Here is a 27,738-nt window from a genome sequence, read left to right as displayed (position 1 = left end):
CCGATCAGCCGATTGTGGGCTTGTTAGTATGATGCTTCCGACAACCGTCTGCGACTTTTCGGCCGAACAGAATCTGGTGTGCAGCCTTTAAAATTTTTGTTGGCCGTCACCAGAACGGCCGATTGTTCGCCAGTCAGTACAGAATTCGGCCGACAAACAGCAGATGAGCAAGACTGGGCATGCTCAGAGAAGAAAAAACACACGGAAAGTTAACCATCACATGACATCACTTCTGCAGTCGGCTGTTGTTGGCCGACAAAATTCGTGTGCAGTCTTTAGCACTTTTCAACCGACAGGACAGCACCGGACAAAAGACGGTCGATCGTTCGGCCGACAATCAGTGCGTGTGTACGGGGCTATACACTCTTTTTTATCTGTGTATACCAGGGACGTGCAGTCAGGGCAGGCAGAGCCTCATCTGTCATTAACATAAATAAAAAAAACTATCGAGCTTCAAGTGTCGTAGCTTTGCGACCTGATTTGGGGGGTATGTACCTGAAGTCCTTTCCCACCACTGGTCAAAATGTGGGGCTCCTAGCACCTATGGTTCCGGAGATACGGGGCTACTTGTGCAGCTTGTCAGAATCTGTTTACAGCAGACTGAGAGGATGAGCTCACAGTGCCTCTGATTTCTTGTCAGAGGCACTGAGCTCAATGGACAGCGTCGTTGGAGCCTTGGACCAATGGTAAAGCACCATTGGTTCAAGCTGTCCAATATAAATGCTGCAGCGGAGGGTCTCCTCTCACTGCAGTGTCATAGAAGGGGGCATGTGTCTAAAAGACACATGCCCCCTTCCAGCCCTCTTAACTACGAGGAAAAAACATGGGTTTATGAGTATAAGGTTTACCCATAATACCATGTTTTTCTCACACAGTTAAGAGGGTGAATCTGCTGCTGCAGAAAAGGTACTTTTTTAATCAAGCAAAATATTATTATTCCATATGTTATAATAATTTATTATTTATCTATTTACTGTGAAATTACTGGTTTGAAGTTATAACTTCAAACTTCAGTAATTTGTCTGGTAAGCCACCTGCTTGAGTACAGTTTTTTAAAATACAGTAAAACCTTGGATTGCGAGCATAATTCGTTCCGGAAACTTGCTTGTAATCCAAAGCACTCTTAAAGCGAATTTCCCCATAAGAAATAATGGAAACTCAGATGATTCGTTCCACAACCATTTATTCATAAGTCCTTCAGTTTATAGTCCATATAAAAAGATTATAGCATTGCGATAGGTTATATAACCATAAAATGTCAATCCACAAATAGCCGCTTCCACAAGGGGATTAGAAGCAAAATCCAGCAGAAGCTACAGAGTATCAAAGAGAAGAAAGGCGCCTCTAAGTGTAGCAATATGGTTCCATTTAATGAAGGTACAACATTTAGCAACTCACATGGTTGATGAATAAAACAGGCACATCTAAGTATGCAGGCATCCAGGGTAAAGCTGTCCACATTGACCGTCTTCTGCACCGCCGGCTGCCAGTCTGTAATCCTGACCGGGAAGACCACCCTGCAGTAAAGCGATCGGAAAGCGAGGGGCAGCATGGAAGGGATGACGTAGATGGCGGTGAGGAGGATGGTCCTATGTGGACAGCTTTAGCCTGGATGCCTGCATCCTTAGATGTGCCTGTTCCAATCATCAACCATGTGAGTTGTACCTTCATTAAATGTAACCATATTGCTACACTTAGAGGCGCCTCTCTTCTCTTTTATACTCAGCTGTGACTTGAGGCTACTTGTATATCAAGACATCGCTTGTATATCAAGTCAAAATTTATTTGAAAATTTTGCTTGTCTTGCAAAGCGCTCTTAAACCAAGTTACTCTCAAACCAAGGTTTTACTGTATAGTAAGTTACCTTAAAAACATTATATAATATTTATTTGTATATTACTTACTTATGGTAATTAACCACTTGCCACCCAGGTCAATTCTGACACTTCTCTCCTACATGTAAAAATCATAATATTTTTTGCTAGAAAATTACTCAGAACCCCCAAACATTATATATATATTTTATACCCTAGGCAATAAAATGGTGGTCATTGCGACTTTTTATGTCACACGGTATTTGCGTAGCAATTTTTCAAACGCATTTTTTAGAAGAAAAAAAAAAAGTTTCATGAAAAAAACAAACATTTTTGTATAATGTGAAAGATGATGTTACGCTGAGTAAATGAATACCTAAAATGTCACGTTTTAAAATTGTGCACACTTGTGGAGTGGCGTTGAACTTCAGTACTTAAAAATCTTCATAAGTGACGCTTTAAAAATTTTTACAGGTTACATGTTTAGAGTTACAGAGGGGGTCTAGTGCTAGAATTTTTGCTCTCGCTCTAACATTCGCGGTGATACCTCACATGTGTGGTTTGAACGCTGTTTACATTTGCTAAAAGTCCTTATGCTGGTTAAATGAGTAAACTATGAGAAATAATGAAGGTGTCATATATAATCTATATCAGTGGTTCTTAACCTTGTTGGAGGTACTGAACCCCACCAGCTTCATATGCGCATTCACCGAACCCTTCTTAATTGGAAAAATTAAAATATGATTTTATGAGTCTAGTCTCGGGAGGGGCACTGCCAGAAAATAAGGTGTTTACAGAACTGAATTAAACGTATCATAAAAAGTTAAATGTACAGAGGTCAGTAGGCTGTAGGGCAGCGTACAGAGGTCAGTAGGCTGTAGGGCAGCGTACAGAGGTCAGTAGGCTGTAGGGAAGCGTGCAGTAGTGCGTAGTTTGTAGGGCAGTGTGCAATGGTCAGTAGTTTGTAGGGTAGAGTACAGTGCTCAGTAGTTTGTAGGGTAGTGTACAGTGCTCAGTAGTTTGTAGGGTAGTGTACAGTGCTCAGTAGTTTGTAGGGTAGTGTACAGTGCTCAGTAGTTTGTAGGGTAGTGTAGTGTACAGTGCTCAGTAGTTTGTAGGGTAGAGTACAGTGCTCAGTAGTTTGTAGGGTAGTGTACAGTGCTCAGTAGTTTGTAGGGTAGTGTACAGTGCTCAGTAGTTTGTAGGGTAGTGTACAGTGCTCAGTAGTTTGTAGGGTAGAGTACAGTGCTCAGTAGTTTGTAGGGTAGTGTACAGTGCTCAGTAGTTTGTAGGGTAGTGTACAGTGCTCAGTAGTTTGTAGGGCAGTGTAGCGAGGTCAGTAGCATGTAGGGCAGTGTATAGGGGTCAGTAGGATGTAGGGCAGTGTATATGGGTCAGTTGATTGTAGGGAAGGATAGTGGTCAGTAGGCTGTAGGACGGTGTACAGAGAATAGGGCAGAGGACAGGAGTTGACAGGACAGAGGATAGGACAGTGTACAGGGATCAGTAAAGCCACACACCAGGGGGTTGGAAGGGCATACACTGGGGGGGGGAAGGTCAGGAGGACACACACTGTGGGAGAGGGTAGTGAGGGCACACACCAGTGGAGAGTCAGGAGGCCACACACTGGGTGTCAGGAGGGCACACATCAGTGGTTGGGAGGTCACACACTGGGGGAGCCGGGAGGGCACACACTGGGGGGGGGGGGTTGGGAAGGCATACCATGGGGTATCAGGAGGGCACACACTGGGGGTGGGGGGTGGGAGGGCATACCATGGGGTGTAAGGAGGGCACACTGGGGTGGGGTTGGGAGGGCATACCATGGGGTGTCAGGGGGGCACACACTTGGGGGGGTTGGGAGGGCATACCATGGGGTGTCAGGAGGACATACCATGGGGTGTCAAGAGGGAACACACTGGGGGGGGGTTGGGAGGGCATACCATGGGGTGTCAGGAGGACACACACTGGGTGGGAGGTGTTGGGAGGGCATACCATGGGGTGTCAGGAGGGCACAAACAAGGGGGCATTCACAATGCTTATTGAGCTAAATGAAAAGGACATGCGTTTCCATTTGTCAGCTAACAGCACCTCTATGCTAAGCTGCAGTAACTCAGCAGACTTGGCATAGAGGTGCTTGCAAACTAATCCACCATGTACAGCTAGCTGAGCCTACCTCCAGGAACATTCACTCGGCTCCCTCTGCTCAGCTGCTCACACTTCCCTCTTCCAGGCGGGCGCGATCTCCGTGGTCAGGTACATCCCCATCCCGCCCACTCAAGCAGCCTGCAGGAGATAGGCTGGAAACCTGCTGGGGGAGGTACAGGGGGCAGAGCGTCAAGTGTCTATGTGTAATGGCTGTGAGTCGTCCCGACCGCAGCTCTGATTTCCCGGGGGGGGGGGGGGGTTGGCCTCACAATCAGTAATATTTTCTCGGGGGGGGCAATTGCCCTGTTGCCCCCCCCCCCCCCCCCGCCGAACCCCTGAGACTGACTCACCGAACCCCTGGGGTTCGATCGAACCCAGGTTAAGAACCACTGATCTATATAATCAAAGCACGGTTCAGGTTCTATTCTTTTATTATATAGATTATATATGGCACTTTCCTTAGTTCTCACAGTTTACTAATTTAACCAGCATAAGGACTTGTTTTAATAAAATCAGGACTGTCGGTAGCTATATAGAACACAATGTAATTTTTATTTTTTATTTCTGCATTCCGTAACAGCCCCAGCCCTGTACCTGACCAGTAAAATATCAGCATTTACAGGGCTGTTACAGAATGCAGAAATAAAAAAATAAAAATCTGCTGTCCAAAAGTTTCCTTTCACAAGACGCTTATATGTCTGGGGGAATCTGATTGACTGCCTGCGTCCTGACACGCGGGTTTTTAAGCGTAAGCCAATTGGCTGAAGATGAAATTTTCATCACAGTCGCTACGCTGTGGGGGTTCATTCACTAAATAGTGATGTGGGGTTTATTCACTAAATAATGTGGGGGTTGCATCTGGCTCTTATACTACCTAGTGCCTTACTAGCCACTGACCTCACCACACGTCCCTGGTGTACACGTGTCATTACATAGGAAGTGTTGAGTGAAGCATGAATGTACGGTTCTAAGCAGAACATGCAAGGCTGGAAATATTGGACCTCTTACTGATGACCTATTTTTTAAGGTGCAGAGTCTAGAGAAGTTCTGGAGGTGACAAGGGAGCTAGAGAGCAGGAGGTCTTAGGCTAGGTTCACGCTTGTGCTGGTGGTTTCCACTGCGGGTCTGCACCCGTTCCTGCAGCTGCAACCACCAGCACCTTGAAAGGCAGGAGATAGGTGTGGGTGCCATTAACCCTAAAGGCATGCTGTAGGCACTAGAAATCGCTCCTGCACTGGGAATTGCACTGCACATACACTTCCAATGCAGGAGCCATTTCTGAAATGATCCAGGGACCTTTTCCCTTGGTTTCAGGAGGCAAGGCAGCCCATTCAAATCAATGGGTTGCTGTGCCTGCCCAAACTGCAGCTCGCAGAGCTGTGATAGAGAGAACATGGCCTTAAGAGAAACAAAGGAGACAATTTTGATCATATTTTGACATAAAGTTAGTTATGTAGCTTAAGGCAGATTTGTGGATATATTCTTTGGTTAGAATTTTATGCGTTGGTTGAACGGAAGCGAGAGGGTGGATCTGTAGAGAAAAATGGCAGATACTAAAGCCCCGTACACACGCACCGATTGTCGGCCGAACGATCGGCCGTCTTTTGTCCGGTGCTGTCCTGTCGGGTGAAAAGTGCTAAAGACTGCACACGAATTTTGTCAGCCAACAACAGCCGACTGCAGAAGTGATGTCATGTGATGGACAATGATTTGAACAATGATTGAATGTAGAGTGGATGAAGATGGGACAAGATAGTACATGTGCCCAACTCCAGTCAAGGAAATCAGATTAGATGTCGCCTTGGAGCTGTTCGGAGGTTTATTCCAAACAACTGATCAGCAGGGATTCCAAACAAAGACATTCAGCAGTCAGCAACAAGGGCACACAGCCACAGTTTTTCCACTTTTTATTTGGGAGAAACTTTTAAATAAATCTGTTTCTGCTCCATTAATGGCGACGCAGTAAAAGTCAGATGTGCCAAGTTTAGAATCAGTCTGGTGCTTCGGTGCCCTGGCAGACTTTGTATACTCTAGTCACCCCATTTTGTCTCCAGATTTTGTGCTGCTTCCACTGTGATTGCTCTTTCACAATTCCCTTTTATCCAAGAAGTAAAAACAGTCCATGCAACTCTGAATCTGTCTGCTAACAAGCTGCGAAAAGGGATTTGCAAAAACAATAGCACGTTGTCCCCTGTGTGAGCCTAATGCAACTTGTATGAACCGGATAATAGATGTATTAGCTAGTGCTGTAGGTTTTCTTGTGTGCACATCCCATAGAAGCAGCATCCCCCCTCCCGTGGGACACAAGATCAGACCGAACTGTGAATGAGTATCTACAAATTACTGAAGTTGAGCTCATTAGCTCACAAATCAAGTCCTTGTGAGCTAAATATAGGGAATGTAGGCTGTACCAATCACTGCTTATCCCTCAAACTGAAAAAAACAGAGTATTGAAATACAACAATTCCATGTTTCTAATATAATAGGTGATCTGTGAACTGGGCCAGAGTGTCAAGTAATTATGCCCATGTTTCTGCTTACAGCTAACTTAAGGAGTATTATATTCTGTATAATTATCAGTGGATTACACTAAAGTAGGCCTGGAGCCTACTTCTTTTTGGTTTTGGATGAAGTGAGGAAAGATTAGAGTTGGCCAGGTTTTTTTTTTTTCTGCTATCTGGGTCCCACTGGGAACATTGTCACCAGCAACAGAATTGGAGGAAGCTCAAAAATATAAAGTTGTCCCCGAAACAGGAGGTAAGGGGAAATCCATTTCAGGGACTGAACTGCAACTGTTTAAGCGGTAATTTATCCTCACTTTAGAAGGGTTTCCACATTTTCTGCTGGGTCTTCTAGACAGGAAGTTAATGGAAATCTCTCTAATGGGAGATTGCTCACTATTGCTGTAATCAAGCGCAGTCACCGAAGATCTCTCTCCTTGTGCAGAGCAATTGACCTGGTCTCTGCCTCTTCTGTAGTTTGCAGGCAGCTTATAGTGTGTGGGCAGCTCTCTGCACAGGCTATGTGCAGCCCAGTGATGGGGTCACTGCTACTTTTACATGGCAATGTATGGATTTAAAAAGATGCTGGGCACAAAAAAAGTGGATATTGAGGAAATTATTAAAATGTTGTGCCTTGAGTTTAGATTTAAAAGAGTATGATTCTGCTCAAAGCTAAGCTGACCTGGATCATGATAAATGAACGGATGGTGGCGCTGCTTAATGATAAGATGCGTATGTTTGATAAGACCTGGGACCCTTGGCTCCGAACTCTGGCCGGCTCTCCATGACGGAGGAGCGCCCCTGCCCATGTCGGGCGATGGGAGTTTCTGGTGCCCCTGATGGGGGGAGGGGGGGATGGACCTGGACGCTGACCCCTTTATATACGCCGCTACTGCTCTTTTTCCTTCTTCCTCTTTCTCTTTTTTCCTTCTTTTCCATTTCCCTTCTCTATATTTTATTTTTTATTTTTTCTTCCCTTGTTCTTTCTTCAAAATTTCTACTACTCTCAGTGCACTGACCAATGGCAACTGCCTCCCCTGGTTCAATATGCGATGGTGGGTTTGGGGGGTGGGGGCCGCCTCCTTCCCTGGGCGCAGTGTGTTCCCGTGAGGGGTGCCGGGGAGGGGGGGGGCGGGGCCCGGGCCTGCTGCCCACCGGTGTGGCGGATTGGAGGCAGTGTATTTATTCTGACTTGAGTTACCGTTCTATGGATTACTTTGGTTAATTGAAATTGTTTGTACTTTGCACAATACATATTTGTATTTCTCTAATCCATGTCTTGCAATTGCCGAGCTGTTTTCACTATGTTTGAACGAGCCCTGTGGGCACACTTTGCACTGTTGTAAATTTTGTTTGCTTTTTCACAAAACCTTAATAAAAATGATTGAAAATTAAAAGAGTATGATTAGTCAAAATTTGTCTTTTAGTTTTAGATAGAGAAGGTAATTGGTAAACACCAGCAGTTTTTTTTTTCTTTCTTTGTCCTGTAGGGGAAATCCCCCTTAACTTCCTGTCATGGAGATACAACAAAAAGTGAGAGGAAATCTCCCCAAAAGTGAAGGGACATTTCTCAGACAGTTGTTACCAGAAATGGTGTCCCTAATGGATTCCTCTTATTCTGGTGACAACTATAAAAGTTTGTATTTTTGTTCCAGTGACAATGTCAAGAGGACAAATATAGAGGATGAATCTCCTTCATCAGGAACACAAAAACATACCAGGGTTCTGTCCTTTCCCTACTCTAAAAATTAAAAAAAAAGGTTTGGCTAACAGTACAATTTAAGGTGAACTTTAAGTGTGTATATGTAAAGTATTAAAGTGCTGTACCATGTTAGCCATGTGCAGTAGTAGGAAAGTAAAAATTAAGGCGATACCTTTGGTTTAGCCAACAGCCACAAAAATGGTATCGCCTACATTTTTTACTTTCCTGATATGTAACGTCACATTTTTGCAAAACAATAGCAAATATCAGTCCAGTTACAGATCTGCTTGGTAATGAATAACAGAAAGTATGCACATACCCCCAGTCTAGAATTACTGACTGAACAGTCTAAACTAAAGTAACTGTCTATTTTGAATCAATGTATCCCTATATTGGGCTTAAAGAGAACCTGTGCAGATGCCACCATATGTCCACCATTACCTTTAGTAGCCATAAAGTGTGCCCCTCTCTGATTTAGTTTCTGCATCCTACTATCAATTCTTCCACCATCCAGCATGGTGACTTACTTCCACTATGAAATCTCTTTAAAAAGGTGGAAGGACAGCCAGTGCAGCTTATCCATAATGTCAGTGAAAATCAGAGAGTAGCAGAAAAGAACTTAACTTGCCCTGATGCATTCATGTAGATAAAATGGAACACAGGAACAGCAAGAGCATATTAGCGGCTGAAGCCAGATCCATGAAAGCAGATCCAAATAAAGTTGTCACCAGAAACCTCAAGATAGTTAAAAATGTGGTAATCAATTTAATCAACCCAAAATAAGAATATTGGCTGTAAATGGACTCTCCCTTTATTGCATAGTCTGTTCCCTGTGTATACACACAAACAAAAACTAAAAAAAACTGTAAAAGTTCTGTAGGGTGTGTGAAAATGAAAGCTTACCTTGACATATTCCATGGTGGAATCCGAAGAAGCATGAGCCCTAAAATGGAACAGAAAGGAACACGGAGTCAGTAAAGCAGAGCTGGACTGCGGCCAGAGAAGAGGAACCTATTGTACTCTGTGGTATCTGTTACCACCTTCGTTCTATTACAATATTTATTTTATCATTTCTGCACCAATGTATTTTAACTTTTGGTTCCTTATTCTTTCCAAGGCTGAGCTGTCCCAGTTACTGTTACTTTTTATACACTGCTCTCACACAAGGGACTCTGTTAACACAGCACTATTGTAATACCCAATGATACAGTGTTTAAATGTGCTACAAAGTCCAGTACAAGTGCAGCTGCTTTCCATAAACTTTACATGGCAGTACAACTACTTTAGCTGAATAAATATTATAAAAACAAAGATTCATAAAACAATAGGAACATTATACCAGGTTTTATTTTAGGTTGATGTTCACTAAAACTGAGGGAGAGGTCCAAGTTTCAAGGTCAGGCATTTTTCTCTTGTTTATAATAAGGCCTCATGCACACAGGACATTTTTTTCCTCCCCTGGACGCCTATGTTCCAGGGGGAGAAAAAGCAGTGTTAAAACGCACCAAAAGCCACATTTTGCTAACATGTTTTAGCATGTCAAGTGTCGTGCTTGGGTGTTCATTCATTTCATTGCCCAGAATATTAATTTATTCTGGCCATTGGAATGAATGAACGAACGACCAAGCGCTTGACGTGCCTATCGCTAAGGTGCATTTAGACATGTACATGCGTCAAGCTTTCGTTTACACTGAAGTGCTTATCTCCTACTGGCCCCTAGGGTTTTTTTCTCTGCCTCTAAACGTCCCTTAGTGCCGGTCCAGGCATTTGGGCGGATCCTGACCAAATGGCTGAAAACTTTCCCGAGCCTGGACCAGCTCTGTGACATCAGCAGACAGCGGGCTTCAGCCTGCTGTCTGCTGAAAATGGGTCACAGGAGCGCAGAACGAACTGCACTCCTGTGATCCACAAGAGAAGTACAGCCAAATGAGTTTTGGCTGTACAGTAAACCCCACTCCATTGCGGGGGTTACGTTCCGGACCCAGCCGCAAAAAGTGAAAATCCGCAAAATAGAAAAACCCTATTAAAATGCATTGTAGGCATGTTTTTTTACTGTCACTGTACGTGTAAAAGCATTTTAAGGTCTTTAAACACACTTTTAAAACAATAGAAACTCATTTAAACACATAAAAGATACTGAGATACATAGCAAGCGCTATGGAAAACACAAAAATATTTCATTTTTAATGATTTATATAGTAAAATAACATTACAAAAAAAAACGCAATATACCAGGACCGCAAAAACTGAACCGCGATGGAGCGGGGGTTCACTGTAGTTCTCCTGTAAAGTTACTCACTTAGTCACTTAAAAAAATAAATAAAAAATAAAATAAAGCTGCCAGCAGGCAAAATAGTGCAGGCACCCCGTGTACAAGGGGTCTAATTCTTCACCTGAACTGCAGTGCAGCAAGCCATCCAATCCTTCTCATGAGTAATGAGGTGATCTGAGAACATTGCTAAAAAGCAGTACTGGCTCTTTGAATTTTCTACACACAGAAAGTCTGCTATAAAAGAAAAGTCAGTAGAAAGAGGTTTCTCACAGCCAGGAATCAGATACTAACCTTCCTTAGGAGTCTGGGTTTGATAAACATAGATCAGGCTAAACCGAATAAACTCTCAAACTTTAATACAGCTGCAGCGTTTTCTAGATGATAATAATAACTCATTTCACTTGTACCCTGGAATTGCTTTTGGAGCATTTCTAGTGTTTTTTTATTATTTTTCAAACATCTGCTAGAAGTTCCACACAGCCAGCCTGGACCTGCAATCAACCACAACTATGATATACACGTTGCATGCAAAGTTGTTGCTACATCTTAACACTGGCATAGATAAACTCAACTGTGGATAAACTACACATTCCAAAAATGAACAATTACAATAATCACAACAGTGTGATTAATAGCTATACGATTCAAAATGCATTTCGGGCATTTTAACCTTACAATTGATTTCTACATTTGCTTTGGCAGTAAATCAGTTAATACAAAAATTCTTTCTGGTAAGAATAACAGCATAATCTAGGGCAAATACTCCATATCAGCTGTACTGGAATGGTATAAATAACAATGCACTGTGCATTCATCAGCTGCCATACCCCTCCTATCCAACCTGCCGCCTGCCAATTATTCAAGTTCATTGACCCTACAGAGTTCTAGATTGTAAAGCTAAACATGGATGTGAAAAATGACAAGTAAGCAGTGTTAATAGTTCAAATTCTGACCCAGCCAGGAGGACTTCTCATTTTGTTGGTTCTTCCTTGACATACATACGCCAGAATGAAAGGGGGAGAGGGGTTAAAGGATGGCAAAAGAATGAACACAATACAATCACTGGCTCTGAGAAGTGGAACCGTGGCTCATGTTTATTGAGGATTTCTAAATGGAGGCCCCAGGAAGCCATTTCACAACTATGAATGACTATAGGATGTTCCATTATGAACACAGCTGTCCTTCTCTGGCTTATATTAGGGGTTGATTTTCAGTAGACAGTTTTTTAGGCTGGCCATAGACTGTACAAAGTTTGGCAAATTTCTGCTAAAATAGCCAAAATGTGAGCAGTGGTTGGCTTGCTGACATCCCGGCTCAGAAAAAAGGCCATTTAATACTTTACAAAGCTGGGTGAAAAATGATCACCCCAACATCAGATGCACCTGTCATCATATTATATTTATTCCTTGAACTGGTATCAGAAATAAAAAACACAACAACCACCTCTAGCCATTTAAAAAAAAGCCCTAGGAGCCCTGAATTTGGGAGTTTATTTTTTCAACTTCAGATGACACAGTTGAGGCTCTACGCCTCCCACATCTCTGTTAACCAGAACAATACTAAAGCAGTAGGTAGCCCTCCGAGTGTCTATGTTTAATTTTAGCCACTTCAGCTCTGGAAGATTTTACCCCCTTCATGATCAGGCCATTTTCGTTATTCGGCACTGTGCTACTTTAACTAGCGTTTGCGTGGTCATGCAATGCTGTACACAAACAAAATATATATCTTTTTTTTTCACACAAAGCTTTCTTTTGGTAGATCATCACTGTGTTTTTAACCTTCCTAGCGGTATTCCCGAGCGTGACTCGGGGTTAAATTTCAGAGTCAAAAGCGGTAACCCCGAGCCCCACTCGGGGTACCGCCGTATATATATATATATACGTGTATATATATATATATATATATATATATATATATATATATATATATACATACACGTATATATATATATATATATATATATATATATATATATATATATATATATATATATATAGGGGTGTGCTCCCGCTGTGTTCCTAAATATGAGTGCCACATCCCGATATGTGAAGCATATTTGGGAATTCCCCTTGGGGTGGGACTTTGAAGGCCACTCAAAAGTATACAAAGAAGAATATTAAATATATATGGATTTTATTACAAAAAATCGTAAAAGGTAAACATACAAAGATATACAGTGAAAATTAGTAAAATTATTGGCAAAACTGATGTTTATATGAAGGTGTACAAATCACTCAACCAATTATTCCATGCAAGATCCGACGTTTCAAGTAAACATACACTGTGTTATAATGAGTGTATGTTTATACTCCAAAACATGTTTATACCAATATTTTGTTACTGTTTTTTATTATATCGACAATTGTTTGCTTTGATATATCTTTCCAATACTTACAGAAAAATTATTCCTACAAAAAATCCCTGAAGAAGAGGTTCTCACCTTGAAACGTCGGATCTTGCATGGAATAATTGGTTGAGTGATTTGTACACCTTCATATAAACATCAGTTTTGCCAATAATTTTACTAATTTTCACTGTATATCTTTGTATGTTTACCTTTTACGATTTTTTGTAATAAAATCCATATATATTTAATATTCTTCTTTGTATACTTTTGAGTGGCCTTCAAAGTCCCACCCCAAGGGGAATTCCCAAATATGCTATATATATATATATATATATATATGTATATATACACATACATACCTACATACTTTAACTTATTTATAGTTTTTTATTATATTAATATTTATGATTTTGTGTTTCAAACTTTATCATACCCAAGATGTTAAAAGAAGAACGCACAGTAAAAAAAAAAAAAAAATGTGTAAATAGTTGGTTTGGGCTGCTCATTCTCAAGAATTACAAAGAGGTTACTTACCTTGTCACCGGGATCCAGCGATGTATGCGAGCGGTATGCGGCGGCGGATCTTCCTCCCGATCGTCTCCGTGCCCTGGCTTCCGTCTCCTGCGACGTGGCGTTCGCAGGGGGGTGGAACCGGCGGCAAATTCAAATGTAAAACACACCAAACACACTGATACCATTCAAAATAAAATAAATTCACATTGCAGTGCCCCCCAGTGCCCTTTCCTGCAGTTTTACTGTACTTTTTATGTATATATATATATATATATATTTATATATACGTATATATATATATATATATATATATATATATACACATATATACATACATACTTTAACTTATTTATAGTTTTTTATTATATTAATATTTATGATTTTGTGTTTCAAACTTTATCATACCCAAGATGTTATAAAGAAGAACGCACAGTAAAAAAAAAAAATGTGTAAATAGTTGGTTTGGGCTGCTCATTCTCAAGAATTACATGCAAAATAATGGTACCGCTTTCAGCACCTAAAATCCGAAAGAATCATACCGCCAGGGAGGTTAATGTTTTGCACAAAAAAACTGCAAATTAAAAAAAAAAAAAAACCCAATATTTTTTATTTTCTGCTATAAAACATATCCAATACAAAAAATACAATTTCTTCATAAATTTTGGCCAAAATATATTCTGCTACATTTTCGATAAAATAAAAATCCCAAAAAGTGTATATTGATTTGTTTTCATTAAAGTTATAGTGTCTACAAACTATGGTATATTTACTGGAATTTTTATTTTTATACTACTAATGGCGGCGATCAGCGATTTAAAATGGGACTGTGATAGTGCGGCAAGCAATCTGACAAGGACACTGGCTACTGACATCACCAGTGCCATGAATACAGTGATCAGTGCTAAAAATATGCACTGTCACTGTACTAATAACACTGACAGGGAAGGGGGTTAACATCTAGGGCAATCAAGGGGTTATATATGTGCCTAACTATGGGGAATGTATGTAAAGTGTGCTGCTTTTTACTAATGATCTCTTTCTTATCCCTGAAAACAGAAAGATCGCTCCCCTTCTACAGAGCTCTGTGTCGAATGTGAGTAAGAAAGGGTGACCCGTGTCTGATTTCCCTTTACTTCCTGTCTTATAGCCAATACAGGAAGAGAGAGGAAATCCCTTCAAAGCGAGGGAGTCCAAAATTTGGGATTTTCTTTTACTTTTGATAATGGTAAATATGACAAATTGAGAGGAGGAATTTGAATGGTGGCACAGACACAGACCGAGCTCTATTTCCTCTCCACTCTAATCAAAACTAAAAAACAAAAAGGGTTTGCTTTTAGCAATACTTTAAAGCTACAGTAGTGATCAAATATGTTGGGATTGTCCAGCCATCAAAATATTTTCAATGCAAAAGGACTTTCCATAAGGCTACATTCACACCTGAGCGTAGCGTTTTTCGCGCGTTTTTTACCGCGATTTTACCGCGATTTTTGCGGCGTTTTTTACCGCGATTTTACCGCGATTTTTACCGCGATTTTTGTGCAGGCGTTTTTAGATTCAATAGAGATCAATGGAAAACGCCTGTAATCTGCCCAAAAAGAAGCTCATGTACTTTTTTGAGCATTGGGCGTTTTGTATACAGCTTCAAAACGCTCAGATGTGAACAGGGGCCATTGAAATGAATAGGATTTGTCTTGTTGGGCGTTTTGAGAGCTGATCCTAGAGCAGAAAAACGCCCCAAAACGCCTACATGTGAACGGAGCCTAAACATGCATACTAGGTCAAACTTGCAAGTTTAAAGTTATAGAGAAGCAATGGGTAAAACAGAAAGACAACCTCTGCACGAATTTATCTTGAGGGGAAAGAAATACCAAACTGAGCCAATTGCTTCACCTCCAACAAAGGATATAGAAGTCTAAATAAGTTTGCTAACCAGCATGCAATCATGTTCTAAACAGAGCATTACCTGCCAGATTAGGCAAAGATTATATTGTGTTGATGAGCACCCCCAATGTTATGGTGTGGTTAGACATTGATGGGAACAGTCACTCCTAGACCCATGTACCACATACGAAACATTCTGATTCAGTGTGTCACTGCTGTGGTATTAGTATATAACACAAGTTAGGGAATGACTACTTCCATTAGAGCCTAATCACGCCAGTGGTTTGCTTCATGACAAAAAGTCACCGTGGGTTACAACATGAAGTTGTTCCTGAAAATCCCCTGTACTAAAACCTCAGCCTCTTTTAAACATCAGCAAGAGTCCCAATATTATGCTGATTACAGTGTCTGGTCGGCCAAGACTGTATTAGCATAACTAAAGCCTACCAAGAAATAAAATATATGCTGCAGCAATTAATAACTGCATCTGCACACAGTTTCCCCCACTGTAATTTCCCTGCAAAGTTTCACATACGGTATACCTGTTGAGCCGGTTAATGTAGTACAACTGATGCAGCTTCCTGTAATGAGATGGCAACAATGCTGCACTGCTCTTAAATCCAGAGCAGAGTTGTCGCTCTCATGTAGACTGTACATGCTTGCATTACAGCGGAATACAAAAATTGTTGCAGGGGGCGTGGCTATCAGCATTGTCACTGCAGCTTGTCAATCAGCATTTGTCCACTCTTTTCTGGATTGACAGCACTTTCTCTGCTGCTGAAACCCTCCCGATGTGATCTGCAGTAGCTGGGAGGGGGAACGTGTGAAACCCAAATTAAAGTGGATTTGGCCCAGCCAGGTTTGTGCATAATGACTAGATTTGAAACTCATTTTAACACACAGGAGCCTTCAACTGTATTTTAATAATGAATCTCAGTATTTTAATTGCCCATTACAAATTTCACTAGAAATGTAAATCTGCATTTGCATCCCTGGGCTGTCATCCTTTTCAGACATCACTATCGGCATGTCCCAAATTCACTACAGTGTGATAGCCAGAATCAGGGATGCACCAATACCAGTTTTTTTAAGACTTTTTCTCAAGGACTCGCCAATGCCAATTACCGATACCTCTTTTCAGTGTTATGTAACAGTTTTTGTTTTTAAATTAATGAAAACTTAATACTGGTTCTTTAAAATTTTGAAAAACTGTAACTCAAAAGACCGCTTCTGTTGTCCAGATGTCACATCTCACACTGCTGCGCCCTCTTGCAACGTCCTCCTGCATCTCTCTCCATAAAGTTGGCGGTTATAATTTGCGGACTTGAAGGTATCGATTCAACTATTGGAGCATTTGCACGAGTACAAGTACTCATGCAAATGCTTAGTATCGGTATTGGTACAAAACTGGCAAGAATAAATATGCCAGTCCTGGATTCTGCATATTTTAAGAACAAGTCAAAGTGCCTGCTCATGAATTTCAATGCTAATAAGCTTCTTTTGCCTTTGGCATGTTAGCATACAGTATATGTAGTTTAAATTGTGGCCATTAGAGGTTGCTGTGGTCCCTCTAAAGATCCAATTATTACCTGCATATTCATGTGTACATAATATTGTGTGGGATCTGCTGGTTTGGATTATCTGCTCTTGGAGTCTGTTTAGAATACAGTTTGCATGTAAGTAGCCAAAAATGAATCAAAAAGACTACACCTACGTATTATTACACAAGTTTTTCGAATTTATCAGCTTGCAATATAGCACTCTTAATACATATGTTACGAAAAATGTCAATGTTCCAAACAGAAAACATCTCCCACACATACTAAAAATCCTGCAGTAGGTTTATCAGTCAATGCAACATTAGTCTTTTCCATTACAAACACTTTGTATTTTTGTTATGAAGCAGATGACCAGCAGCTTACATTTACAGAAGGTGAGCCCAGGAACAGAGAATGTGTAGTCTTCATAAAGAGCCAGCACCATTTTCTGCTCTTGTACAATATATGAATACACAAATCAAATAAATGATATATAATCAAATTAAATATGAAGTGATCAAGTGTAGCCACTGAAAAAAGTTCATAAAGAGAGTCCCAGGTAGTGATGATAGGTGTGCATCCGAATACAAAGGTGATATTTAACCGTGCCAGGGGACCACCTCACACCAAAAATCAATAAATTGCTTGGGTCCATACTCTCCGGTGAGCGCAATTTATTGATTTTTGGTGTGGGGTCCCCTGGCATGGTTGAATATCACCTTTGTGTTCGGATGCACACCTATCATCACTACCTGGGACTCTCTTTATGAACTTTTTTCAGTGGCTACACTTGATCACTTCATATTTCATTTGATTATATATCATTTGTTTGATTTGTGTATTCATGTATTCACTTATGGTCACATGATGTTTGTTATTTTGGTTTCGCGCTACAATTTTTCACTTTATTTACAACACATGTCAGTTGATTTGCTAGCAGCTTTTCTGGTTTTATCATTCTTTTTTTAGCGCAGTCTATTTACTATATTATTTTCTTGTACAATAAAGAATGTCCTTTACCAATATTACAATTAATAAGGCATATCTGCTACATGTGTCAGATGGAACATTTTAGGTGAAGTTTGGATAGTAGGGCAATATTGAGGATATGTCAACAGAAGTTCAATGCACAGTACAGAAGAAGCAACCAGCGTACACCATTGGTATTCAGTGGCAACAATCCACTTTATTGATCCAAATGGTTTTAGCCTATTTCTGAATTCCTGGGCTTAAGCAGTTGAATAAAGAGGTACCTCTGCCTCACTCTCTCCCCCCACGTTTTATTCTCCTTTTACCTTTTGCACTGGAATATCCACAAAAAACATACACGCCCAGTGTATCCTTTGGAGTTTGGTAAGGATCCACCACTCTGCTGCTGCTCACTCCGTCCTGTGCCGCCATCTCTGACTTCAGCAGTGCCAGACCTGGCTGTCTCCCCCAGATTCTTGCAGCCCTCCCTAATAATGTGTTGTGTCATTAGAAAGCTGGCTGCAAGAATCATTCAGCCTCCTGATGACACACCGTGGCACATCTGCAGTGGAGTATCACGAGACGTTCTTTTTTCATACATTCCAGGAGGCCTACACCACACATGCAGGCAGCGGATACATCATTCTTGCCTAGGTGGAAATCCATGAAGTGTGGAGATGTAGTTCACCAAAAAAATTGTATCAATATTTTAAACATTCCAACTGGGTGAGGAAGGAGGTAGAAGTGGAACGGCAAAGGGTGAATAGAATGGGTTAGAATCCCCTTTAAGCCAAGTCAGTGGGTGAAATGCATCAATGTAAGAAGAAGCAGACAGGGGTGTGCTTTGGCCATTTGAAATAATACAGTTGATTGGTAGCTCCAAATACTGATGTGCAGCAGTTGCTGCTTTTTTGAAACATACAGTATATGCAATGTTGGAAGAATAGAAAATGTCTTAATACAGAACACACTGGCTAACTGTATTCAGCACTCCATTACAGCCTGAAAAAAATATATTTTTACTAATAGGTTTTAGATGACCTGAAGGCATCCATTTCTGACCAATACGTTTTGTAGAGAATATGCCTTCTCGTAGTTCTTTGCAATGGATTTTCTTATGTTCTTAGAAACAAAGGGGAGTTGGGGTAACCAGAAGCACCTTAGAGATAAATTAAATTTCAAGCAGGGAAGGAACGAGTAGGGGGGTCGTGGGAGTTAGAGGGGCATTTACACCCCCTCCCCAAGACCATCTATATCAGGCTCATAAAAGTCTGGTGAACTATTGTGGTAACAACAGTGTTCTTTCCAAATATTCCGAGAAGATATGTATCCACCTAACCAAGGTAGTTTTACACCAACAGTGCCTTTGGTGTCTCCTCTTCACCAACAACCAGCACAATCCCCAGAACCATTTGACCCCTATTACAGGCAGTAAAATATAGCATTTGGTGACTGATATTCTACTCGCATTAGCATCCTAGGGTACACCATCAGTAGCGACGTTCCTGCGCTTTTAAACTCTAATGCCAGACCATGTTCAGAAAGGGGGATAAAAGAGAAGCCTCTCATAGTGCAGTATATCCAGGTTTATTATAAATATCTATATTAATAAAACCCCAGTGTCCCTGCGTCCGCTTTCCCTGTGTCCGTGATATTGCACTACTGTGCATGTGCTGAACGAACAGCCGTTGGGACGCAGAGAATACCGCCACGGGAAAATTGCTGTCACGGGTGAACCAAAGGTGCTGGAGACCCCAAAATTGTACCGCAGGTGGCCAAGACACTCCCCTACAGCTGAGAAAAAATTTCAGGGTTTGGGGATGAAAGGGCGCAGAACAGTGACCCCGAGAACCGGGCCTTCCCCCGCCATAGACCCCAATGTTAAACCTGGTCACCTTGCGGTTAGGTCACAGCCCAGTTCTCGGGATCACTGCTCCGCGCCCTTACATCCTCGAACCCCGAATTTTTTCTCAGCTGTAGGGGAGTGTGTTGGCCACCTGCGGTACAATTTTGGGGTCTCCAGCCCCTTTGGTTCGCCCGTGACAGCAATTTTCCCAGGAGGGGAGGTGGTGGTGTATTTGGGTGTCTTTTCCTATTAAATGATCCACTGTTCTGTGTGTGTGAGGAGCTCCCCTCCTCTCTGATTTCCTGCCCTCACATCTCCCCCCCCCCACACCAATCTCCAACCTGACATTTATCGTTCAATCCCCCCCATACACTACAATCCCCCCCCTCCATACAATACAATCCCCTCCCTCCCCCATACACTACAATCCCCTCCCTCCCCCATACACTACAATCCCCTCCCTCCCCCATACACTACAATCCCCTCCCTCCCCCATACACTACAATCCCCTCCCCCCATACAATACAATCCCCTCCCTCCCCCATACAATACAATCCCCTCCCTCCCCCATACACTACAATCCCCTCCCTCCCCCATACACTACAATCCCCTCCCTCCCTCATACACTACAATCCCCTCTACCCCCCCCCCACACTACAATCCCCTCCCTCCCCCATACACTACAATCCCCTCCCTCCCCCATACACTACAATCCCCTCCCCTCCATACAATACAATCCCCTCCCTCCCCCATACACTACAATCCCCTCCCTCCCCCATACACTACAATCCCCTCCCTCCCCCATACACTACAATCCCCTCCCTCCCTCATACACTACAATCCCCTCTACCCCCCCACACTACAATCCCCTCCCTCCCCCATACACTACAATCCCCTCCCTCCCCCATACAATACAATCCCCCCTCCCCCCACACTACAAAACCCTCCCTCCCCCCACACTACAGTCCTCTCCCTCCCTCCCCTCACATTACAATCCCCTCCCTTCCCCAACACACTACAATCCCCTCTCTCCCCCATACACTGTAGAGCCCCTCCCCCATACACTGCAGAACCCCTCCCCCATACACTGCAGAACCCCTCCCCCATACACTATAATCTCCCCCCCCCCATACACTACAATCCCCTCTGTCCCCCCCATACACTACAATCCCCTCTGTCCCCCCATACACTACAATCCCCTCCCTCCTCCATACACTACAATCCCCTCCCTCCCCCCCATACACTACAATCCTCTCCCCCCCCCACACTACAATCCCCTCCCTTCCCCATACACTACAATCCCCTCCCTCCCCCATACACTACAATCCCCTCCCTTCCCCAACACACTACAATCCCCTCCTCCCAACACACTACAATCCCCTCCCTTCCCCATACACTACAATCCCCTCCCTCCCCCATACACTACAATCCCCTCCTCCCAACACACTACAATCCCCTCCCTCCCCCATACACTGTAGAACCCATCCCCCCATGCGCTGTAGAACCCCTCCCCCATACACTATAATCCCCCCCTCCCATACACTACAATCCCCTCTGTCCCCCCATACACTACAATCCCCTCCCTCCCCCATACACTACAATCCCCTCTCTCCCCCATACACTACAATCCCCCCCCATACACTACAGTCCCCTCTCTCCCCCCCCCCCACACACTACAATCCCCTCCCTCCCCCATACACTACAATCCCCTCCCTCCCCATACACTATAATCCCCTCCCCCATACACTATAATCCCCCCCATACACTACAATCCCCTCCCCCCATACACTACAATTCCCTCTCCCCCCCCCCTCATACACTACAATCACCTCCCTCCCCCCCACACTACAATCCAGTCCCTCCCCCCAACACTACAATCCCCTCCCTCCCCCCACACTACAATCCCCTCCCCCCCAACACACTACAATCCCCTCCCTCCCCCCACTACAATCCCCTCCCTCTCCCCACCCACACTTCAATCCCCTCCCTCCCCCATACACTGTAGAACCCCTCCCCCATACACTATAATCCCCCCCATACACTACAATCCCCTCCCTCCCCCATACACTACAATCCCCTCCCCCCACACTACAATCCCCTCCCTCCCCCATACACTACAATCCCCTCCCTCCCCCATACACTACAATCCCCTCCCCTCCACATACACTACAATCCCCTCCCCATACACTACAATCCCCTCCCTTCCCCAACACACTACAATCCCCTCCCCCCCATATATATAGCTCCTTCTGTTCTAAGTATACTAAATAATCTATACATATAAAGTACTCTGCGTCCAGTCCCTGTGTGCGTGGGATTGCGCTACTGCGCATGTGCCCCACGGACAGCCGTTGGGACTTGGAGCGCAGAGACTTCGGGCAGCCGGGCAAAACTGTTGGAAGCGGTTGGTGTGCGCAGGCGCACGGCGGGTGCGCGCTCGCGTGGACTTACTGCTAAGTCTGTTTTTACAAATGTTTGACCACATATGTTCTAGCGCCCGTTAATTTAACGGGCTTAATGTCTAGTAATTAATAATACACTTTCAATATGTAGAGTAAGTCACAGCATTGAAAACATTCCAGGAATGCCGGTTTGCGTTCCCTGATGATGTCAGACTTTCCTGACGAAACGTAGGGTGGGACTAACGTGACACGCCACTTCTGCCATACTGGAACGCAGGTGGAACGCAAACTTGTGTTCCTGGAATGTTTTGAATGATGTGACTTACGGTACATACTGAAAGTGTGATTTTAATTATATTTATAATATACCTGGATATACTGCACCATGAGAGGCTTCTCTTTTATCCCCGTCTCTGAACATGGTCTGCCATGAGAGTTTAAAAGCGCAGAAGCGTCGCTACTGATGGTGTACCCTGGGAGTGTGCTGTATGCTTGTTTGTTGGTGAAGAGGAGACACTAAAGGCACTATTGGTGTGAAACTGGTGAACTATTGTGGTAACAACAGTGTTCTTTCCAAATATTCCGAGAAGATAGTGATTCACCACCAGTGAATGTTTAGTATCACATTCACTGCTTTTTAAATGTGCTCCTATATTTGTAATTGTCTAACTCATGAAATAGGTAATATCCATCACTGTAAATGCTATGCTAAGTTTGAGAGTTTTCAAAAAAGTACACAAATAATGCCAACAGTTAATGAGGATTTTGGTCCCTTTTTAAAGCCCAGATTCAATATTGCTTCAGCTGAAAACTATGAATGATCTCACAAATTATTATAAAAATGAGCGATTACAAAAAAAAAAAAAAAAAAAAAAGATGGCAAGGATAGCATTGTGCTAAAAATTCACTCAGCGAGAATACACTATTTGGAAAATATGTGCTAGTGACCACAAGAGCTGAAAGCAGTTTAATCTCTTTGAATCCGATCATCTGAGATGAATTGTTTAAATCTACATTAAAAAAGAAGGTATGTGAGTGCAATCACACTGGACTGCCAAGATGGGCCATATTTGGATAATCGGACTCGGGTCTAAGGATGGCAAAATTAGAGAAGCTTGAATCTTAATTCCAGATATATTCAAAAAATGCAAGAGAAGGTGTAACCAAACATGTTATGATGGGGTGGAATAAAGGGACCAGGATGCACAGTTGTCCTCAAGAAGTACTATACAGAATCAATGGCTTCCATATACTGAACTGATGATGGCTAACAAGCCTGGAAAAGGTATATGTAGCCTGCAAGAATTAGCTCTATGGCACTGGGCTGCATCTGTTCTGTAAATCATTTTGGATGCACAGTTGACCCAGGGGCAAAAAACTAATTTATATGGCTCCACACACTTCCTAGGCCTCAGAAAATGGCACAGGCAGGAAGGGGGGGCCCTGGCAGGGGCCCCAACCAGGTACATTCCCGCCACACAGCCATTCGCCAGTGGCACACCTTCCCCATCGCCAGCACAGCACCCTGCCCCCACTTCAGGAGGTGGCCAGCTAAATGAAGAAGGGGAGGTGGATGGGGGCGAGATGGCCCACAGGGACCGCCAGACCAATGAAGGGGGATGCCCAACAGGAAGGAGGGTTACCTGGGGGTCTGACTGTCCCATGGAAGGACCCATGTCCACCCCAAAACCCTCCAGGGGGAGAGGGGGACAGTTACTTACCATACCAGGAACCAGGCGGGCACCGCTCCAGACAGAACCTCCTCTCCATCGAAATGGGTGGCAGTCGGCCAGGAGGAATGGCATTTAACTCACACGCCAGCCCCCGTCCGGTGAGCCTATGTCGCGCCCCAACTAGCGCGGAGCTGAGGTCTGCGCGCGCTCGCTGGCAAGACCGGGGTGACCACTGGATCTAGATTATTCAGCCCAGCGCCCAGTCCGGCAGTTGATTGTAGATCTCTCAGGAAAAAAAAACAGGAGAAAAAAAATCTATCCCCAGTACGGAACTAGGACCTTACTCAGGACTAGAAAAAAGCTGAGTACCTATAACAGAGAGAGGGAGTATACCCCCTGGAATTGCCCATAGGCGTAGCCAGACTTTTTTTCTGCCTCGTGTCCTAATCCTGTAGGGGGCAGTATACCCAATGGTTATGAAGATCAGGAGCTGTGTCCGTCAGTGAACAAAAGAGAAATTAATATTTGTGTCATTCTCAAAACTTTTGGCCACAGCTGTACATAAGAACACATTGTGCTTGCAGAAACATGTGCATAGGCGTAATACCCTGGACGTTACTTCTGTGCAACCAGGGATTTATGTTCATGCAAGTGTTTGAGCAAGCATAGTGTATACCCACATACAGCCATTCATTACTATCTGGGCATGCTGTATGTCACAGTTGTGTCCCCCCCCAGGTGCAGAATTACGCCCATAATTTACATTGTATTGCCTTACGCTAATCCGTCTTTAATTTGCCCTGACAATAGAATAAGCATTAAACTTTGGGTGCAGAGACTTACCACTTCGACTTTCATACAGTGCAGTGAAGGCCGTGTGTCAGTTTCACTCTACCTCATTCATTCATAAAATGTCTTGTATTCTTTTTGATGAATACCAGGCATTCTTTGGATGGCGAAGAGGGGAGGGGCAAATGAACATCATGATATTCCCTCCTCCAACAACAGTTTGCATTGTATTCAGTGAAACTAATAAAGTATGTTTTATAAGGTGGAGGAGGCGCGACTGACCAACAAAGCCTTCACTGCATGTGCTGTATTTAAGCTATAATTGTAAGTCTCAGCTACCGAAATTTAGTGATTACTGAACCCTAAGGGTTGAATGAAACTAACAGTTTTAAGTAATAAAGCAACCTTCCACCCATGGGACACACCTCATTAGTGGTGATTTGTTTGTACATAGCAAATATCCCAAAATCATCTTTTACCTGAGCTCAGCTTTAATGAATACATTTTTTTTTTGTACATATTTTACTTTAAGGCTCTAGCCTACATTATTATAATACAATTTCTCTTTCACACTTTTTAAGACAAGGGTGAAGATAGTCACGCATTTAAATCCAGCAAGCATATATCATCTGTTGCCCTAAGTGTGGCTTTAGATCAGAGAGGCAAATTCTCAGAGTTGTTAGAAGTGAATGTCTGTGTGCTTTGTACATGATTCTCTGAACCTTCCCAAACAGCAGTAATGTCTTCCATTTGTGTCAAAGAATTCTGCATTTGGCACTGTGTGCCTGCAGTCCCACAAGTGTCACACATTACCGCAGCATCATCAAACACTGCAAGCTTGGCATGTGTGTACAGCTGGAACAGTTGCCATTTTTTAAGGGGCTCCTAAGAAAATAGCTTTCCCTGGGTGGGTGGAATCTGCTTTATTTCACATTCTTAGTCTTGTTATCTCCATTCCAGGGTGAGGCAGCATTCTGTACAAATATAGATATCCACCAGTCCCAGACTCTCCCCAATTTCTGGCTCTGCTGTTGTGCTGAAAAAAAGGCTTGCAAACCCACTGGCGTCCTTACACTCATCCTCTTCATTAGACAACAGAACTGTATCTTTGTGTCTAGGGAATAGGAGACATCTTTATTGCCTGTCCTGGGAAGGACTGCTTCTTCAGAATATGCTCCAACTCTGATATAATAACGGGAAAAAGGTGAGGTCAGTATATTGGTCCCATAATGGAGAATCAGGGGAACCTGGTCACACATGACAGGAAGAAGGCAACTGTATTAAATACATTCTTCTCAATTTTTACAAAGGGATATAATAAACAAGACAATATTGGTATTAACATAAAATAGAACGTACCCTTGTGGCTAACAGAAGTCGAAACACCCAAGAGTCCTCAAAGAACTTAGCCATATTATAGCTAGTTCAATCTCAAAGTTTGCTGATGATACAAGGAGGGTAATAATTTCAGAAAAGGATATAGCAACTTAACAAGAAGATCTCAATAAAATAAATGGGTTGGCAACTACATGACAAATGAGGATCAATGCAGGGAAATGTAAAGTAATGTACTTGGGGGCTAAAAATATGAATGCCAGTTACTTGTTAGAGGGAACCTCTGGTGGGGTCGAAGATGGAAAAGGATCTGGGTGTCCTTGTAGATCACAGGCTCAGCAATAGAATGCAATGCAAAGCTGCAGCAAGCACAGCTATTAGAATATCAGTAAGCATAAAAAGAGTATCTACTAAGACTAAAACTATAATTCTACCAATTTAAAAAACTCTAGCTCGGCCACATCTTGAGTATGCCATCCAATTCTGGTCACCATTGCTCAAGAAGAATGTGCTGGAACTGGAGGGAGTCCAGAGAAGGGCAGCAAAGCTAATAAGGGGGCTGGACAACCTCAGGTATGAGAAATGACTACAAGCATTAAACTTATTTTCCCTGGAAAAGAGATGCTTAAGAGGAGATATGATTACAATATACAAATAGCTATATGTTGATTCTAGCACAGGGAGGAAACTATTCAATTTTAGGACTCTTAAGAAGACACACAGCCACTCAATGAAGATAAACAAAAAGCAGTTTAACCTTAAACTGCGTAAGGGGTTCTTTATTCTTTGAGCAGTAAGGATGTGGAACTTCCTTCCACAGTTAGTGGTGTCAGTGGAGAGTGTCAAATTAGAAAAATATTTTCAATGTGTTTACTAGTGAACTCAATATTCAGAGATATGAGAGATATGGTACTGACATAATCACATACATACATACACACACACATACACGTTTAATTGGATGGACCGGTGTCTTTATTTAAACTTACCAACTATGTAACTATCGTGACACTGACACCTTGGCCAGCTATGCAATCTTGACAGTTGTAGATTTGAAGTACACAATATCATAACTATATACAGTATCTCACAAAAGTGAGTACACCCCTCACATGTTTGTAAATATTTTAGTCTATCTTTTCATGTGACAACACTGAAGAAATTACTCTTTGCTACAATGTAAAGTAGTGAGTGTACAACTTGTATAAGTGTAAATTTGCTGTCCCCTCAAAATAACTCAACACACAGCCATTAATGTCTAAACCACTGGCAACAAAAGTGAGTACACCCCTAAATGAAAATGTTCAAACTGGGCCCAATTAGCCATTTGCCTCCCCGATGTCATGTGACTCGTTAGTGTTACAAGGTCTCCGGTGTGAATGGGGAGCAGGTGTGGTAAATTTGGTGTTATCGCTCTCACTCTCTCATACTGGTCACTGGAAGTTCAACATGGCACCTCATGGCAAAGAACTCTCTGAGGATCTGAAAAAATAATTGTTGCTCTACATAAAGATGGCCTAGGCTATAAGAAGATTGCCAAGACCCTGAAACTGAGCTGCAGCACTGTGGCAAAGACCATTCAGTTGTTTAACGGGACAAGTTCCACCCAGAACAGGCCTTGCCATGGTCAACCAAAGAAGCTGAGTGCACATGCTCAGTGTCTTATCCAAAGGTTGTCTTTGGGAAATAGACGTATGAGCATTGCTGCAGAGGTTGAAGGGGTGGGGGTCAGCCTGTCAGTGCTCAGACCATACGCCGCACACTGCATCAAATTGGTCTGCATGGCTGTCGTCCCAGAAGGAAGCCTCTTCTAAAGATAATGCACATGAAAGCCCGCAAACAGTTTGCTGAAAACAAGCAGACTAAGGACATGGGTTACTGGAACCATGTCCTGTGGTCTGATGAGACCAAGATAAACTTATTTGGTTCAGATGGTGTCAAGGGCATGTGGCAGCAACCAGATGAGCAGTACAAAGACAAGTGTGTCTTGCCTACAGTCAAGCATGGTGGT

At 42.8% G+C, this 27,738-nt stretch overlaps 2 protein-coding genes across 2 annotated transcripts in view; both read right to left on the bottom strand.

Annotated features, from left to right (window-relative positions):
- Window positions 1–27,738, bottom strand: part of BCAR3 (BCAR3 adaptor protein, NSP family member) — a 185,793-nt gene that overhangs the window by 95,853 nt on the left and 62,202 nt on the right. Inside the window, exon 3 of the mRNA XM_082264777.1 lies at window positions 9,066–9,105. Within this exon, the coding sequence (XP_082120903.1) occupies window positions 9,066–9,105 (40 nt within the window). The remainder of the gene's footprint in view (window positions 1–9,065; window positions 9,106–27,738) is intronic.
- The window catches only part of LOC309561650 (lamina-associated polypeptide 2, isoforms alpha/zeta-like), a gene marked incomplete at both ends in the record, with an annotated part of 39,915 nt that continues 21,561 nt past the window's right edge, over window positions 9,385–27,738 (bottom strand). The window contains one exon of the mRNA XM_082265644.1: window positions 9,385–9,449. Coding sequence (XP_082121770.1) covers window positions 9,385–9,449 — 65 coding nt within the window. The remainder of the gene's footprint in view (window positions 9,450–27,738) is intronic.

This window comes from Pelophylax lessonae, assembly GCF_965119305.1.
Source record: "Pelophylax lessonae genome assembly, chromosome: 8".
In the NCBI taxonomy this organism is placed as follows: Eukaryota; Metazoa; Chordata; class Amphibia; order Anura; family Ranidae; genus Pelophylax; species Pelophylax lessonae.
This window is presented reverse-complemented; position numbering and strand designations above follow the sequence as displayed.